This window comes from Bos indicus, chromosome 7, assembly GCF_029378745.1.
Source record: "Bos indicus isolate NIAB-ARS_2022 breed Sahiwal x Tharparkar chromosome 7, NIAB-ARS_B.indTharparkar_mat_pri_1.0, whole genome shotgun sequence".
Taxonomy (NCBI): Eukaryota; Metazoa; Chordata; class Mammalia; order Artiodactyla; family Bovidae; genus Bos; species Bos indicus.
The window spans coordinates 90,608,491-90,626,445 of NC_091766.1; the positions used below are offsets into that span (position 1 = coordinate 90,608,491).

The 17,955-nt window shown below is 36.8% G+C and overlaps 1 protein-coding gene across 3 annotated transcripts; it reads right to left on the reverse strand.

The window, feature by feature from the left end:
• Positions 1-3,653: 3,653 nt before the first annotated feature.
• On the reverse strand, positions 3,654-17,754 carry ARRDC3 (arrestin domain containing 3). Of its 3 annotated transcripts, none has more exons than XR_011567803.1 (8): positions 17,232-17,754; positions 13,143-13,224; positions 11,100-11,247; positions 9,998-10,100; positions 9,352-9,608; positions 8,859-9,021; positions 8,432-8,624; positions 3,654-6,384 (listed from the first exon to the last, which is right to left on the reverse strand). XR_011567803.1 is itself a non-coding variant. In XM_070794033.1 (8 exons), exons 1-8 carry the CDS (start codon positions 17,509-17,511, stop codon positions 6,328-6,330), a joined length of 1,245 nt encoding a protein of 414 aa, XP_070650134.1. In that variant the 5' UTR covers positions 17,512-17,752; the 3' UTR covers positions 3,654-6,327. The 3 variants fall into 3 exon arrangements, 2 of the variants coding, with proteins under 2 accessions (XP_070650134.1, XP_070650135.1); XM_070794033.1 differs by having other exon boundaries at positions 8,432-8,586; positions 17,232-17,752; XM_070794034.1 differs by lacking the exon at positions 11,100-11,247 and adding an exon at positions 13,323-13,408 and having other exon boundaries at positions 8,432-8,586; positions 17,232-17,371.
• Between the last annotated feature and the right edge of the window lie 201 nt (positions 17,755-17,955).

A 17,955-nucleotide genomic window follows, 5' to 3' on the forward strand; every position in this document is an offset into this window, starting at 1 on the left:
ATACTGTTTGTTTGCATGATCCACGTGCTGAATTTGAGTTTCCTATTATTTTCCTAATTAGTCTAAACATCTTGGGTACACTTTGTGGGATTCAGACCTGTCAAAATGTCTAGATTATCAAAGTGGGCCTTGCACTAGAAGATGGAGATGCTGATTTTCTAAAAAAAAAAAAGAGCAGAACTGGCTCATTCTAACATTTGTTTCTTTGCATTTATATCATTGTGTAAGCTATTAACTCATTTAACAAAAATGACTTAATAAATCCGAATTCCTATATTCAATAAGGATCAGATAGCTTTTGGCAAAAATTCATATCTAAAACAGTAACAGAGTAATAACTTTGACTTTCACTATTTCGCAAAGAGTCGGACACGACTGAGCGACTGATCTGATCTGATCTGTATCATTACCGTTGGATCTATGAGTTGGCAAAATTAACACCATCTTATAGGGTTAAAAATTAGGAGAGTATATTTTAATCTTTCACATTCTTCTGTTCACTGGTAAGACTCATATGTAACTGGGAAACAGACCTCTAAGTTATACAAAATGATGTTCTCATTGTTTTATTTCAGAACTAGCAAAAATCCATTTCCCGTTGATAGCTATGATTTATCAGTTATTTTTTCAAATAATTTTCTTGATTAGGCAACACATTTTCTTATTTTTAAAAAATTTATTTTGGCTGTAGTGGGCCTTCATTGCTGTGCAGGCTTTTCTCTAGTTGCGGCGAGCAGTGGCTGCTCTCTTGCAGTGGCTTCTCTTGTTGTAGTGCATGGGCTCTAGAGTGTGCAGGCTTCAGGAGTTGTGGCTTGTGGGCTCTAGAACCCAGGCTCAATAGTTGTGGTGCATGGGCTTAACATCTTCTGGTTGTTTTCCTAAAAACGTTTTTTTTATTGTTAAGATCAGAGACTGCTGCTGCTGCTGCTAAGTCAATTCAGTCGTGCCTGACTCTGTGCGACCCCATAGACGGCAGCCCACCAGGATCCCCTGTCCCTGGGATTCTCCAGCCAAGAACACTGGAGTGGGTTGCCATTTCCTTCTCCAATGCAGGAAAGTAAAAAGTGAAAAGTCTCTCAGTCATGTCTGACTCTTAACAACCCCATGGACTGCAGCCTATCAGGCTCCTCCACCCATGGGATTTTCCAGGCAAGAGTACTGGAATGGGGTGTCATTGCCTTCTCCGATTGCAGACTTACAATCCTCAAAAGTCAAAGTCAAATTTATCAATAGTTTTTTTTTTTTCCTCATGACATGAAAAATGTTATTTCCCCTCTGTATTGATTTGATATCACGAAAAGGCAAAATCAGTCATGGAAGTTTTGAAAATTGCTGATTGTAGACCTGAGGGTTCTGAAGCTATAGTAACTGCTAGCATCTCAGTAGTGACAAAGATCTTTCAAAAATATCAAGCCATGAATACTCTGTGAGATTTGAAATGGCAAGTTTATTTTTCACTAAGTGCCCCAAACCCTCAACTCAATTACACCTTGGTATTCATGAGAACAAATTTGCCTATTGCTTCCATTTTATACTTTTGTTTGGTGTGCTGCAGTTTCTCAAACTTTGTTGTACTTACAAATCACCTGGGAATCATGTCAACAGGTGTTTTGGGTCAATATTCTGAGATAGATCTTGATATCGTCCTCTTCTCAGATGATGCCATTACTGCTGGTTTGGACAACACTTGAACAGTAAAAATATAGTGATCTTCCCCTGTGGCTCAGCTGGTTAAGAATCCGCCTGCAATGCGGTAGAGACCTGGGTTCGATCCCTGGGTTGGGAAGATCCCCTGGAGAAGGGAATGGCTACTCACTCCTGTATTCTGGCCTGGAGAATTCCATGGACTGTATTGTCTTCGGGGTTGCAAAGAGTCGGACACGACTGAACGACTTTCACTTTTCTCTCTTCTGGAAACCAAATTCTATTGGGAAATCCATTCTAAGTAGCATGAAACACGACCAAGGTACTGGCCAACTAGGATTTTCTCTAACAAATGTCTTGGGGGCTTAAGGTAACATTTCTTCTGTGAGCTATAAAAGCTGAGGTCATCTTTCCTGACCCATCTAACATGAGACAACGAGTCTGATAAGAAAGACTAATGCTAATACAAAAAAAGGGAGTGAACGGAGATAAGTGTATCCTTATAGTATTTGGATTTCTGGATCCAAATGTGCTTAATACAGTTTATCCCTGGAATTACTATTTAACATATTTTACTTAAGTAAAAAAAAAAGCTGAGTTTTCCCTGTTACAATCAAAAGTCCTGATAAGTATACCAATGTTGACTATTCAATAAATTAACGACACAGGGAATTTGCTAAGTAAGCTGAAACTCTTAATACTTTGGCCACCTGATGCAAAGAACTGACTCATCGGAAAAGACCCTAATGTTGGGAAAGATTGAAGGTGGGAGAAGAGGACAGAGGATGAGATGGTTGGATGGTATCACCAACTCAATGGATCTGAGTTTGAGTAAACTCCGGAGTTGGTGATGGAAAGGGAGGCCTGGCGTGCTGTAGTCCATGGGGTTGCAGAGAGTTGGACACAACTGAGCGACTGAACTGAACTGAACTGAGGTGATACAAGGAAAAATCAGACCCAAGTAACTCACTTTTATGTAACTTGAGACAGGTACTGAACTAGAAGTACTCAAATGCAAATTTAGAAGTAACAAGGTTAATTTCCAACATTTCAGCAACTGACAGAGCATCATTTATCTAAAGTTGTATTATAACTGCATACTGTTCCACTGTAGATGAAGAAATCAAAATTCACACATCTTGTTAAGTTTTATCTAAAGTCAAAGAACCCAGAACATAGATGTTCCCTTCTCATGATTCCTCTCCTAGTCATTTTTACTTCCTTATTGTATTAAGATATTGTGCAGATTGGTTTTACTTAACAAGGATAGTGTATTGCTATAAAATCGATTACAAATGTCTGTCTCTTAATGTCACTTTGTAGCACACTTCTTCCATGTGTATATACATTTGAGAATAGGGGAGAATCATATAGTAATTTACAACTTGACAGCTCATCCATGAGTATATAAACACTGTAAGAAGGTAACTTCTAAGTGTGATTCCAAATGTTACTTAATGTTACAAACCACTATAAAATCCAGACATTCTTTGAGGAAAAAAAGGTTTTAAAATTTAGAAAAATTATTTTTAGATTAATACAATTTCTAAATTTATGTGCTCTTGAAATACTAGAAACTTGGGACACATCAGAGTTAGTACCTGAGAAGTGAAAACATACCTGGTTCAGTCTGGTTCATATTATAACATGGAAACATACTGAACTTCTAAACTAAAAAAAAAAAAAAAAAAAAGCATCTATCACTTAATGAATTAAGTAAAACAATGATAATTTGTATTAAAAAATTCCTCTCCACTAGTAGAGATCTAGAAACAATTCTTATCCAGCAAGGCTTAAAATAAGTTTTTTTTGTTTTTTTTTTTACTTTTTGGGGCTTGCAGGGTCTCAGTTCTTCAACTAGGGTTGAACCTGCGCCACTGCACTGAAAGAGCCTGATTCTAACCACTAGACCACCAGGGAACTCCCTAATTGTAGTCTTAATAGTGTTTGCATGTATGATGAGTTACTGAAATGATTAAAATTCAAATAAATCTCCAAACAATTTTATAAAAAAGAAAAAAAAAAAAAAAAGAGACACTTTTATTTTCCACAAGGAAGAGCAATAGGAAAAATTAAATCATTTCCCACATGTTGTTTTCTTAAAACAGCCTACAAGGACATATTCAGCACCAAATAAAAGAGAAGAAAAAAAGGGAATTACAAACAGCCATAGAATATAATCTATAAAGCAAACATTTAATATTGCACTTCGTTTTGCTAACATTTTGGATTTTACTTTTCCTAATTGAAAAATCAGGAATCTATCTTTGAATACTGGAATACACCTGTGAAGCTCATATCTTATATCAAGAATTGACCAATATTTAGAAAAGAGTAATGCCTCTAAGTAAGAAAGTAAAGGAATAATGGGGGAAATAAAACTTTATTTGATAAAGTTTTATATATTTAAAATTGTATCACATTTTGTGACCCAGTGCCAATTATTAGAATATTGGTCATTCCTTCCTCAAGTGTTATTTATAAGAGTATATGGTGATAAGTATTCCAATGCTATGCATATCAACAATTGTTCCCTAGTCAGTTAGACATAAGAAGAGAGAAAAGAAAAGGGATTTTCTGACAACCCACCCCCCCCAACCCCCAACAAAAACCACCAAATGCCCTTTATGCCAAATATTCCATTAGCTTCTTTTGAGGGGGACATTCACAAAATGATTTAACAACAATAAAAAAATATTCACCCCCATTTCCTTATTATCTAGTATTAGTTTGCTACGGGAGCCCAAACCCTTTAACCGAATCACTTAAAACGCGATTCATTTTTACATGGGCTTTCTTCACCCTGTCAGCATTTTTCAAACATGAATTGTCTTCCATGTTTTCTTAAAGGCCACTTATGGAAAAGCCTATTTGTTTTGTATGAAGCTTTAAGACAGTATTTAACCAGGTCAAGCACCAAGCCAGAGTTACTATTATTTTCAGCCACTTTATTAACTGTGGGATTAAATGGCAGGATAGATATAAGACCCATTTCACACATATGCTGCAACATCAGAGATGCTGATTTTCATTAAAAAAAAAATCAGAGCTGAAATCCTTCTAAAATAAAGACATTCAGTACACTTGGTACCTTGGAAAATGCAGTTTTAAGGGTCTTAATGAATGCTGGTATATTTATGAGCCAACTGTAAATTATCTTTCACACAAGTTGTAATTTAGTGATGTGATCATTCTTCATAACTATATATACTCAAAGTGAATGATTTCTCTCATTTAGCAAAATCTTCTTTAGGTTATGGAAAAACATACTTTTGTTTAAAAAAACAAAAACAAAAAAAATAACGATTCCAACAAATATTTTAGTATTTCTAATTTTTACATTCTATACTTTTATAATATACTGGGGCTTTCAAGCTGTGAAGCTTGAGCAGGACAGGAAATGTATAAAATGAGCTCTCTCATAATCTGAACATCCATATTCCTGCTCATGAAAATACCCTGCACCAGCAAAAATGATTTCCAACATATGTGTTTTGGAGGTAATTAAGTAACTCTGTATAAAAATAAATGCACTTTCTCCTCCTTTCCAGTGACCGGAAAACTTCCATACTTTTAAAATAATAATAAAAAATAACAATAATTTGTAAGAGCAACAGCCCTTAACTCTTTGCTGGTGCCTGCCATACTGCCTTTCTTGACTCCATTCTCAGCTCTGCTAGCTTCTTCTTATATGTAATGATAAAAAGGGAATGCGGGTGGGTTATCACTTTTGTGTATGTCCCTTTTCCAAATTTCCCTCTCCAAAAAGCCAACCAAACAAACAAAAAATAACTCAACAGTGCAACAAAACACAAATAGCATTCCAACAGTTTGGCAAGTGATGCGTTCACCTGAGATTAAGTGATTTTAGGCAGTCAATAACAAAATGCTGCTTTGCTGTAATAGTAGAAAGGCAACAAATTCTTAAAAGAAACCAAGAAGGTATACAATCTTGACAAAGTCTATTAGCTTCCTCCTCTTATCTCTTTTCCCACATATCTGTTGCTTATCTACCACAGTAGGCTGCAAACATACAGCAAGAAGGATTGGCTTGAAGGCATTTGATGTTTGTAAATAAATCCACAATAGGATCCAAGCTGAAGAGGTGATACATGGTCAGCCTAGTAGGACAATTCTGAGCATGTGCATACGCAGGTAAAGTCCAGGCTATATTAAATAAAAAAAAAATGTCAGTGCATTTTTTTTCATGTTAAAGTTTCTTTCAAAGCTTTCTTTTGTTCCTTGTTGTGCTCACCACAAACAAGTTTTAAAAGAGTATCAAGAGTCTGGCATAAATGGAAAAAAAAAAAAGCTGTAGTGACATTGAACCGCACAATGTAAGCATTGAGCATGTGCAAATTTTCAAATCAAAAGAAGGAAATCATCCCTCTTTACAACGTGGTGTCTTGACACGTATGACCATAGGCTAAGAAGACTGCTCTTAGTATGTGCCAGTTTTAAAGGAGAAAAGCTTAGATCTTCAAGCATGTTGGAGCAGTCCCAGAATGTTGCTGTAGGCTTCTAAAGCGTGATCACTGGTTGTTTCATGTTTGCCATTTTTCTGGGCAAAAGCTATTCCACTTCCTCTGAAAACATGTTTCCAAGATACTTCTCTGTCCTCAGCCGGGAAGGGAAGAGATACAGTTCAGAACCCACATCAACTTGATTTAACCAAGTATTCCTTCAGCGAGAGGGGCAAGATGGTCTATCATCAGCTGGCTGATCAGGATTTGGATCAATCTAGAAAGGGAAAAAAACAGAAACAAAAACCTCAAAACCGAAGTTAACTGATAGCATTTAGTAAGAATGTAGCAAACAGGCTAATATTTTGAATTCTGTAATCAGAATGAACATAAAGGCCTTGTATGGGGAAGAAAGGATTAGTATCATTTATGAAGGACTTGCTATTCAATTACTAGATTAACAATTATATTTGTAGAGGTATGCCAGGATAGTTTTATTTAACAAAAGCTAAGGGTAATATTTTATCAGATAACAGGAGCTTTATTCAGCACTTAATAGAACTTAAGACTTAAATATATAATGGCCAACATTTTCATAGAGATGATTTTCTCCTATAGTTTCCATTTCATCCTATTACCAAAAAGTCAACTGATGTTTTCCCTAGGCTTTGGGAAGAATGTAGTTGTGTAAACAATGTTCTTGGTGTTTACTTGAGGTGATAGCTCATGAGCCTAAAGCCCCAGAGAGAGCCTAGGAATAAATATAGTGTGTATCAAGAAATAAGAATGATGAACTCAAATGCTCCATAGATAGCCGATTTTGCCTCTTTCTGTAGTGACATTCATATGCACTTAACAACTTTTCTTTCTTTTTAATGACTATCCTTTAAAGAAAAAAAAAATTCAAAATAGCTTTAATACAATCAAGAATCCCCCCCATCCCCAATATGACTAGATGTTAAACAATTAAATCACATCCTGAACCAATTTAGCCTTTTAAAAGTTTTATATTCTTTTAATTAGCTTTACTTCATTTTAAAAGAAGGTAGAATTTTATGACAAATTGCTTAAAAGTGGATACTTAAGATTGCCATTCTTTAAAAATGCCTGTTGTACAACTAAGATGCCTCAGATCAAATCACAAATGAGGAACTTAATAACCAAGACAGAAATGTCAAAATAAAAATGTAGTGAAAGTATTTCTAACAAGTGGGAGGATACTTTTAGCATCTAATGAAAAATTTCATGAACTGAAATAGTGAGACAAAAAAACTATGTGCAAAAAAGAATTTGCAGAGAACAGAACAGATTTTGGAACATCCTATAATCAATGAATACAGTGGATTTCATATTAATCACATCCAAATGAAAATTGACTCTTCTAGTCACGGAATTAAGGGGAAAAAAATAAAAACAACTTGTAGAAGAGTGAAACAATCCTCTTGTATCTTTCTTGGGAGTAGTATTTCACTGCAAAATAGCTGTCTAAACTATAGCAACAAAGAAACAAAAGCTGATTCCAGTGATTTAAAAAGTTATCTGGTAATATATTGTTATCAAGGCCAATTCTAAAAGTCTCTTACAATGCATATTACATATATGCATATGTATACATTCTGAAGTATCCTGAAATTGCTGGATTTCTCCCCAACTCCTATTTTTCTTCCCGCCTGGAATATTCTATATTTTGAGAAAATTCACTCTTTAAGAATCAGCTTAACAATCACCTTCTTAGGGAAGCCTCAAGACCCAATAAGCTGCTCCTCAAATGAACTGTGCATTCCTATCACGTTGTTATGTAATATTTTGCTTCTTAGTTTTTTTTCTCACCAGTCTGTACACTTCTCCCAAATAAGGGCCATGTTTTATTCATATAAGTGCTTAGTTACTTGAGACGAATAAAAATAATCTAACCGTGTAGGAATGCTGTTTAAGTACGTTACTGCAAATGTTATTTTCCCCTATCACTGAGAATGCGGAAATACAAAAATTAAAAAGGATGACGAGTAAGATAAATTCTAGCTATCTAATCAATGGTTGCAAATGCCAGTTCTACAGATGCTTTAAAATATTTATTCCTTTAACTGGCATGTTACAAGCATTAGGTTAGATCATTATCTTTATTTAGCCAATAATATAAGAGACCAGTCCAATGCTGGGTCAGACTTTGTATTAAGTATTGACAATCTAACTTTTAATCTGTTGTTCAAAATTATTTATTTCTCTCTTACCATGATAATCAAAACCTAACTGTATTTTCAGAAACTCTGCAATATTGCTTAGTAAGAGTCAGCCCATTTTGTACTTGAGGGTGTGATGCTTACCTCTGAATAAAGGGGTGGAGGCAAGAAACGAAACTCTTGAATATATGCAAACAGTGGTCCTTGAAGTGCTCTCTCAAAGTCATCACAAGCACTCCCTGGTGCAAGATTGTTCCGTCTTTGTTCCTCTGTTACCACTTCTGCATAGCTGGGTGGTGCTGAAGGAAAAAGATACACGCAATTCGAACAGCATGTTCTTATGCATGTCAAAATACACAGAATAGAAGGTATTAAAAATGAATGTCAAAGTAAAATAATAATAATCTGTCTTGTGATTAAAACTAGGGAAATATACATTTTAAATCTAACATTAGGGGCACACCCCATTCTTCAATACAGACAAATTTTATCTAATCATAAAATATCAGAAGCAAAATTATTTTCTTGCAAATACCAGATTAAGCTTAGATACGCATTATCAAATTATTACCTTCAGGTCTTTCAGGTAGGGATAAACCAAGCCAGTTCATGTTCATGCTACACTGACTGCTTACACTTGAGGTTCTGCTTCCAAATGGATGTAGAGGAATGGTACCAATGACAAGTGGCAAATTAAGAAATAAATCCATAGCTCCAGGAATATCCACATATACCTAGACAATAAAAAGAAATGTTAGGTTTAGAATCCCAAGCACTATTTCTTTTTTAAGAAGAAATAACCCAATCTATTGTCTGAGGTCCTCATCTACTTCATTTTTTAATGATATACTTGAAAAATTTCTCCATTATGTACACTGTTATATGGTACACTGACCTCAGGTAAAATGAGTAACTATAGTCCAAGTTATATAAAGAATTACATGTAACTATATCTATCATATATGGAAAAAAAAATCATATTCTAGATATAAGACAAAAATGATACCCTTATGACATTAAAACTTCAGAAAACATCCACTCGAAACCCTTAAATCTGTACGTACCATTAGTGAATATTCCACACGGATTATACTACAGTCAAGGATGGAGGGAGAGACTGGTGGAATTTTCAGCAACTTGCCATTCCACGTCTCTGTCTTTCCAGATGATAAGGATTCCCCACGCAAGTTAGCCACAAGCTGTTTGACTTCCTTCATTTTCCCTTTGGCATAGAAGGCCTGTGTTTGGTAAATGGCTGCCTTTGGCACCACCATTCGGGAAGAGCAGTTCTCAATCTCAGCAAATATCTGAATTGATTCACCTACAGGAAAAAAAAAAAAAAAAAAAAATATATATATATATATATATATATATATATATATATATATCTACTGTTAAAAAACAACCAACCAACCCCAAAACAAATGTAGATTCTTGGACTAAAGTTTGAAAGTTCAATGAATCATACCGATTAAGAAGCCACCCTAAGAGCAGCAAGTAACTTTTAAAAATCAACTACACACTGACAGTAGCTATTTAAAAAACAAGACTACATTCCAATTCACAAAAGAAAACTGGATAAGCACAATTTACGACAGTTTACCAAAGAATACTGTACCATCTTTGCATTTAGTAGAAAAAAATGTAAATTCATGCACAGAAGTTAAATGAAGAAAGATCAGTCTTGGTGGGAGTCCACCTCATACGTACCTGGCGTATAGCCCTTCCTTTCGATCTTGGCACTTAAGGATATGGGGCCTGAGGTACAGAACCAGCAACAGAGAGTCTTTTCTTTTGTGCCTGCTTGGGGTGACTGTAAGATATAAATTTAGAGAAAAAAATCAAGGTATGAATTGAGACAGGAATAAAATTTTTAAAATACAATCCTCAATTCCTAAATAATTTTACATTAAAAGCAGTGTTGCTATTCTGTAGCAAATATACTTTTCCACCAACTGACAGCTTTTGATTTATACTGGTATTTCTGTCTTTATACAAGTTTCCATTCAATTAAAGAAAAAAGGGCTTAACATATTTCACAAACAGTTTTAGCACACACTACATACAGTAATTAAAAGCCAACTTAAAAAAAAAAAAACAAAAAAACCCTTTCCACATTCTATTTAAACTGCCTTAAAAAAAAAAGGCAGTTTGGAAAGCAACTTGGTTATAATCTCAAATGATAACATCTTTCTTTGAGAAATGTAAAACCCAGAATGTAAAAAAAAGAAAATTCATTTTTAAGACTGATTCTTATTTGTGTAAAGATGTTATTATTTGTTTAAACCAAGTAAAGTTTTTGAATTCGAATTTGAAACTTGTGAAAAAATGCAATTAAGAAAGATTTTCTTTAAAACAGAATTTAAATTTTTTCATGAAAATAATAATCTCCCCATGATTTGACAACTATCCCTATATTGGAGTAATGCAATGCAGTACAAATTTTACATTATAATATTTTCAAGTTAAGTGATATTGTTGTAGTAATAATTGATATTACTGTTCCTTTTCCACTAAAAGTATCCAGGGAACAGATTTATTTTTGTTACTGTTGTTATCTTCTGAGTTAAGAGATATTTCATACCAAATATTGGTCTTATTTTAAATATTTACTTCAAGTTATTACAATATCAGAAAATATGAGCATATTCTGCATTAATTAGTATTGCTCTTCACTGTAGTTTGGAAAATATTTACGTAATTTAAAAATAAAGTTACTATTTATAAATTGTAAAGAATACATAGAGTAGGTGATTATTCTTTGGTATTTATATGCCAAAAACAGAGAATGAAGAATTCAGTCAATTCTTACCAGTAATGAAGGAGTGTTGATATCTATATGCTCAAAGACTGTAAATTCCTTCTTTAATTTTACTGGTAGAAGCCAAGGCCTGTGCAATTCGGCTTTCACCCAATAGCGCACACTGCCATGTCGGCCTTCGAATGAGGTAGCAAGTGGTCTGTGCAGAATATAAAGATCATATATTAATCTTACACCTCTTTTTAATTAATTATACAGCAGGTCAGCATAGAAGTGTTAATATATTATATGTTTATACACCAATGAGGTATTGAAGGTGTAATTTATATTTCCAAAGGGATAAGTCACTGGGGGGGGGGGGGGGGGAACCTTCCAAATAATAAAATAGATAATTGTCAAATATTGCAGAAATTTGGTTAAAAAAAGCCAGAAGAATACAATTGCTTTAAACTAAGAAGAGGCTACTTTTAATGCTGGTGGCAAAATTATCAAAGTCTGGAAATGAACAGTTTTTGAAAAGGTCAAGACTTTAGTTTAAAAATAAAATTAAGAATTGTTTAACTATTTCTCTTGAGAAATTCTAGACTCTGGTTAAACATTCAGACCAAACTCCCTATGGTGCTCCATTTTTCATTAGCTAAAAATTACTATTTCCTATTATAGCAACTAATTAAGATCCAGAAAAGGTCTGGAATAGTCATCATGGCTTCAAAAGCTTTTTACATTTCATTAAGTCCACTGATCTCTTAAAAAATGCTTTCCATTTCCTAATTTACTTATATTCTAACTCTTTTTGGCCATGTTTTCTAACTACATTATAGACTTAAAAAGAAAAAGGATTTCTTCCGTTGACCTGTGTCAAAAGAATGAGAATTCTTCTCAACTCTCGGATTTTATTACTTGTGGAAGATTTTATTTTAGTTAATTTAGTCTCCTTTTCATATTTCATCAGAAAAATGCACAAGCTTCATTTATTTACAAGGTAGAGTGCTAGTTTTTTTGAGGAGTAGTGGTGTTTACTTTTTGTTTTACATTTTAGACTTCTGCATTAATTTGTATAGCACAGAGAAATAAAATGCAGGATCTATGCAAGACTTCTACAGTTTATTTTAAATGACTGTGGCTTATTGAAAGAATTAAAATATATATTTATATTAAATCACCTTCATCCTTTGAAAATATTCAGGCCCAATTGTATTAGCCCTATTGTATTTACGAACTTAAAACATTTCTCTTAGTAATTAGGGTATTGTATTAAAAATGTTCTTCAGCAATATGATACTCTGAAAAATACTCCTTATGAACTCTATCCACATATAATAAGTACTAGAATTAAAGAACACACAGAATTATGTACATTTGGCACTTGACAAAATCTTCTGTAATTCAAGTTTATCTTTCAGAATCAAACATTACAAGTACCACTTTAATATGTTTAAGGCATTATTTTAAAAACTGCTTTTTGTATAATTTCCTCTAATACCTTATTACATTATGTATATTTTACTTTCCTTCTTCCTTTCATCCTATATTCCAGGCCTTACATTAAGATATCTGATTGACATTTTCTTTTAAGTCTAGATCACAATATCTCTTGTGTGACATTCTCAATAGCTCCTTGCACAGAAGCTAATGAATTCATATCATAAACACACATTACTTCTAAAGTTAGGATATTCCTAATTTTTTTGACCTTCTTAGCTTACTGCTGTTGCTAAGTGTCAGTAGAAAGGACAGAACACTTACTTTTTATAAACTACTAAATGACAGACTTGATATGTTCTCTTTTTTCAGCTAATGCTGATGGTGAACTATTAAGTGCTTACTATTTGACTAGCACCTTCCAATTCATTCACTTTAAATGAAATACTTTTAAACACCATACAAATCCTGAGACGGAATATTGAGGTTTGCTTTCTATAATTTTGCCACTCCAGATTAAAAAATAGCTTCTTTTTTTTTAGTATATTGTTTTCCTCTAGAAAGTTTCAGTAATGAAAAGGGTTTTTTTAAAACTAAAAATATTTAAATATACAATGTTTCATTTTAAAAGAAAGTATGTTGATGAAAAACGCCTGTTAACAAAATACTTACGTCTGTGGAAGCTCGAAGCTGAATGCATATTCATGCCTTCCTGAATGAATAGTGTTGAAGCCTTCTTCGGAATTATCATCATCTAAAACAGAAAACAAAAAATTTATTAATAAACCTTCACACTCTCTTCATGATGTCAGAACTTCAAAGATGCTCACATAGTTAAGTAAGGCCACAAACTTTGGAGTGTGAGAGATCTGAATTCTAATTCCAACTTCCATCACTTCCTCTGGGTAAAATAAAACTCTTGTCTTCAGCTGGTTCATCTGTAGAATGGGGATAATTAATATTTATACCCCATAGGTGATTTTTTAATGGAAAACAACCTAAACTGCAAAGCATTTACAGCTAACATCCTACAGGCTAAAAGACTCAGACCTCAAATCTCATACTAAGATGTTACCTTTGTCTTCAACCATTTACTTAAATTTATCCTAATAAGCCTATATATAAAATGAAAACTATTCATGTAAACCTTTAAAAAAAACGTGTTTTTATATGGAAAATGTGAATGTGAAAACTCAAATGATTAGAAAACTGCCAAGTAGATGTTGGGAGTTTAAAAAAAAAAAAAAAAAGGAACAGTGATTTTAACGTCGGTTTCATAGTCAAAAATAAAAATTCTTACTGAACCTAAAATTATGACCTCAGTCTCATAGCTAAAAATTCGCATATATATAAGATGTACCTTAGATTTAAAATGTGCCTGCTTCACGGGAAAACACAGGTCACACATCCTTGAAAAATGATGCTAGAAAAATGCTAGAAATGCTAGAAAAAAACAAGATGACCTTTGATTTTATATCCAATTTCTTTTGATCAAATAGGTTCTTTTTCAAAATATCTCCAAAAAAAAAAAAAAAAAACCAAAAAAAAAAAAAAAACCACCACAGGGAAATATGGGAGGGGTTCTGGATTCTTAACATGCTTTTCTGAAGCGTTCTAACTAGGTAATTTAATTACATAAATGTCTATTAACGCAGTTTCCTCGGTGTAGAAACCTTTATCATTAACTAGGAGGCTATCAGAAACGGCTATTATCATTTAACTTTCCCTCAAAAAAGTAATAAATACACACAAAAAACATGCTTCCCTCAGAGGGGGGGAAAAAGGTGCCTATATGTGGATACCTTTTATTCAATAACCATCACGACTCAGTCTTCTGTCACCAGTATTCCCCCCCCCCCCCCCCCCCCCCCCCGCAAATTCTCTCTCCGGGATTTCGGCCCTGAAAGCCGGCTGATGAGTTGGGGGCCATTTAAAACCGCTCCCTCCTGAAGACGGCCAAAGTTTGCCTCCCTGTCTCTCCTTTTCTTCCCTTCTCGCTCCCTTTTTGTGCCAGCTCAGCAGTCTCATTGAGGCGAGCGGCGGCGGCGGCCCCGCCGTGGTAAACAAGTGCTGGGCTGTCAATCAAGAACTAGACCGGAGCAGGAGAGGACCGGCCTAAACCGGCGCGAGCAGATCCCAGCCGGCCCGCCCGCGCGCCGCCGCCGCCCGCGCGCCCCGCTATACATACGGCATATGTCGCGCGGCGCTCGCGCTCGCGCTCGCGCAGCCTAGCCTGCTGGCGGCAGGGGGAGACGGGGGCGGGGCCAGCGCGCCGCAGCGCTTCCGCTTTACACGCCCCAGCCGGTGACCGGTTCGATCTGGCTCGGGCCACCCTGACACCTTTACATTTGCGGCAAAGGAAATGGGGGCGGGGGCGGCGAAGGGACGCAAAAGCCCGGTGGTGGGGGGAACAATGGCGGGGGTGGTGGTGACAGGGAATACTTGCCAAGGCCCCCACCAAACCCTCCCTTCGATGTTCGTGTCACTTTCCCCGTCCCGCAGCCTTGGGGGCTCGCTCTCCCCTCAGGGCAAATCAAGGTAGCCCGTCTGGTGACTGCAGAGACCAGGCAACATGCTTTTGTTTCAGCTGCGAGGGGGGACAAGCGTTCAAAGGAGCTTCCTAACAACATCCACCTGAGACACCTGGAAAATGGGGTCCGGCTAACCCGGCCCACCCAACTTTCCCCGTGAGAGAACTGTCAGCTAAAAAGTTGCGCCCAGGGCCACCTGGCACCTGGAAGGCTTGCCTCTCCTCTCTGTTGAAACCTGAATTCGTCCCTTTCCAGGTCTGCAAGAGGGGTGAGGTGAGCGGGGGAGAACGTTATGTGACAGGAGCCCCGTTCGCTTCCAGAAGCCCGGGCAAGGACTCGAGAAGGGGCGGGGGCAGCGGCGGCTCAGGAGGGACCTTTACCGGCGCACGCCGGTTCCAAGCCTCGCCCCAGCCGGCGAGCCTTCTCTCCCCACCCGCCTGCGCCCAATCCAATCAGAGCCTGGCATCGCCTTAGCAACAGGCTAACAAACCCGGCTCCGCCTATCGCCGGCCGCCCGGGGCGGGGCCTCAGTTACCAGGCTAGTTTGAGAGGTCCCAGTTCTAAAGTCATTGAAACTCTTCCAAGCCGAAGAGCTCGTCCATGCTTGCAGGGGTTGAGGGGTGTCCCGAGGGGTGCAACATAGTGTTCTTTACTATGAAACCGTGGTGCAAGCATTTGAAATTTGTGTTTGTCCCCGTAAGTCGTATTATTATTCTACTTTTACCCCACTGCACACCACAACTCCTTAAAAACCTGTTTCTTCTAACCCATCTTAAAAAAAGCTACCAGTCAAGGAAGGATCAAATACAAACTCCTGGGCGTCCTGTTCAGCCAATACCAGGACTGTCATTAGGCAGTTCCATTTCTTATGACTGTCAGTGCTTGGAGAGATTAACTAGAAATTATTTCAGGATGCAAATGATCTGTGTGTAACTGAAAACGCAATTAAAAGACTAATTTCATCTTAATACTTTAAAAATGCATTCATGCTGTAATTCAAAGCACCCTACGTTTCCACACTTGGCCTTAGTTCAATTAGCACTTCCTCATGGGTGTGTATTTTTCAATTAAAAAAAAGTTAAAAACGTGCTCTATTTTTTAAAAAATTTCAACATTCGAACTAAATACTGCATTAAAAAGGAGAAGCACAAAATTACATAACCAGTTTTCACATTATATTCTTCTTGGGCTAGGAATTAAGTCATCGCCACCACCTGACGCGTGTAACCAATCTGCTGAGAGCAGAACAAGCGCCCCTCCTCACCACCCCCCAGAACTGGTCCGAAACAGGATTGAACCGCTTCTAACAAAGGGTGGAAACTTAGAAAAACAAGCTTAGAGTCTCCTATATTTCCACAATGTAACCATTTAAACAATAGATTGGAAATCTCAGGACCCCCTTTCCCTTTGACAACCCTTTATCTTCCTTTTCTAACCAAAAATCAAATCCAATGAGCCGAATACTTTTCAATTCCATTTGACTGGCAGGGGTTTCATTGAATCCACGTTCCAAAGTTCGGCATGATGCTCGGAAAAGAAAATTTCTGACCCTAAATGGCTTCTAAAACTGATTTTTAACACATCGTCATGATTGGTGCTGTCCTTTAAAACAGAGAACGCCTGATGTAAATTTCTGAAGGAATTGGAAAGAATAGGGAAAAAACACGTGGGGTGTTGATACCATATGTCAAAATAAGCCACAGAAACCCTTTATCAAAGAACTACGGTCAATTCTCTAAAAGTCTTTTGCGTGTCAATATTAAAAAATGAAATACACCTATTAACCCACTTTAAAGTGTTACTCATTGAAGCTTAGTTTTTAAGATGTCAGGTTGCAGCGTATAAGGGAAAAATCTAATATTGGACTGCAGCCTTTAGCAATTCATTTGAAAATATAAAAGTAAAATTACTGAATCGGTTTTAAGCATAATTTATATGTAAGGTTGAAATGGATTCCAAATGCGTATGGCACAAACCAAGCCGGGTATAGAGGTAGTTGAATAAGTGCAGTTTGCAGTCACTTTGCAGATGCCTGCATGCGTTACGGCTTTACACACGATGAATGTCAAGGAGAATCCAAATCTTCTAACTTTGCTAACCTTTATCAAACTGCTATATGTTATGCTAGGAGCAGGATTACATTAACTCAGAAAAATTGAAAAGGTACTTTGCAAAGAAAGGTCTAATAATTTCTTACCAATGTTAAAAAAAAACACAAAAAACAACTTACCTCTTTCGTGTCCAATTAAGATGTCTTTATGGTTGAAATATTCTACTTCTTCAGTGTAATTCTGTGTGTAGGCAGTATTGGAGCCGGCGTTTCTCGATTCGGTCCAGCGTACTTTCGCATGTCCTCTTGCATGAATTTTAAGAGATTTTACTCTGATTTCCCCCGTAACTTCTAAATTCACCCTTCCTGAGACTGTATCCCCACTAGAATACACAGGGACATTGCTGTCATTAAGACAGTCAAAGCTTATTGTCAAACTCTTTACCTTTCCCAGCACCATGTTTATAACAAAATCTATAAAAAATATAATGTAAGACAAAAAAGTCAAGATCACATATATGATGTGATCCTCACTTAACACTGATCGATGTCTTTGCCGTGCAAAAAGCTTGCAGGCAGATCAGCGCTTCTTTACAAATAGTTCATTGAGATTTCTTAAAAAGTCGGGGCAGCACAGAGGCTGCTGGCTGCTCCGCGCTTCTGCGAGTCTCAGTGGTCTCCTTACAAAGACGGGCGGCTGGAAGCTGCCAGCTCACTTTAAGAGGAGCTTTGTGAAAAACAACCCCGGTGCGCATGCGCACGCCGCGGCTGCTGTCGGCCCTCCCAGCGCGCCCCCTCCCGCGCCCGGCTCGCTCCCTGGCTCGTTTGCTCGCTCGCGGGTACAGTAGGTGAAAGCCACGGGAGGACGACACTGGGGCTGCCGGGAGGCTGAACCAGACTTCTC

Excerpts from the sequence above, each read along its gene's own strand:
- ARRDC3 (XM_070794033.1), bottom strand. The coding sequence starts at position 17,511 with ATGGTGCTGGGAAAGGTAAAGAGTTTGACAATAAGCTTTGACTGTCTT. Across the intron at positions 10,101-11,099 it reads TCAACACTCCTTCATTACTG|TCACCCCAAGCAGGCACAAA; the intron begins GTAAGAATTGAC and ends TATATCTTACAG. Across the intron at positions 9,609-9,997 it reads AAGGAAGGGCTATACGCCAG|GTGAATCAATTCAGATATTT; the intron begins GTACGTATGAGG and ends TTTTTCCTGTAG.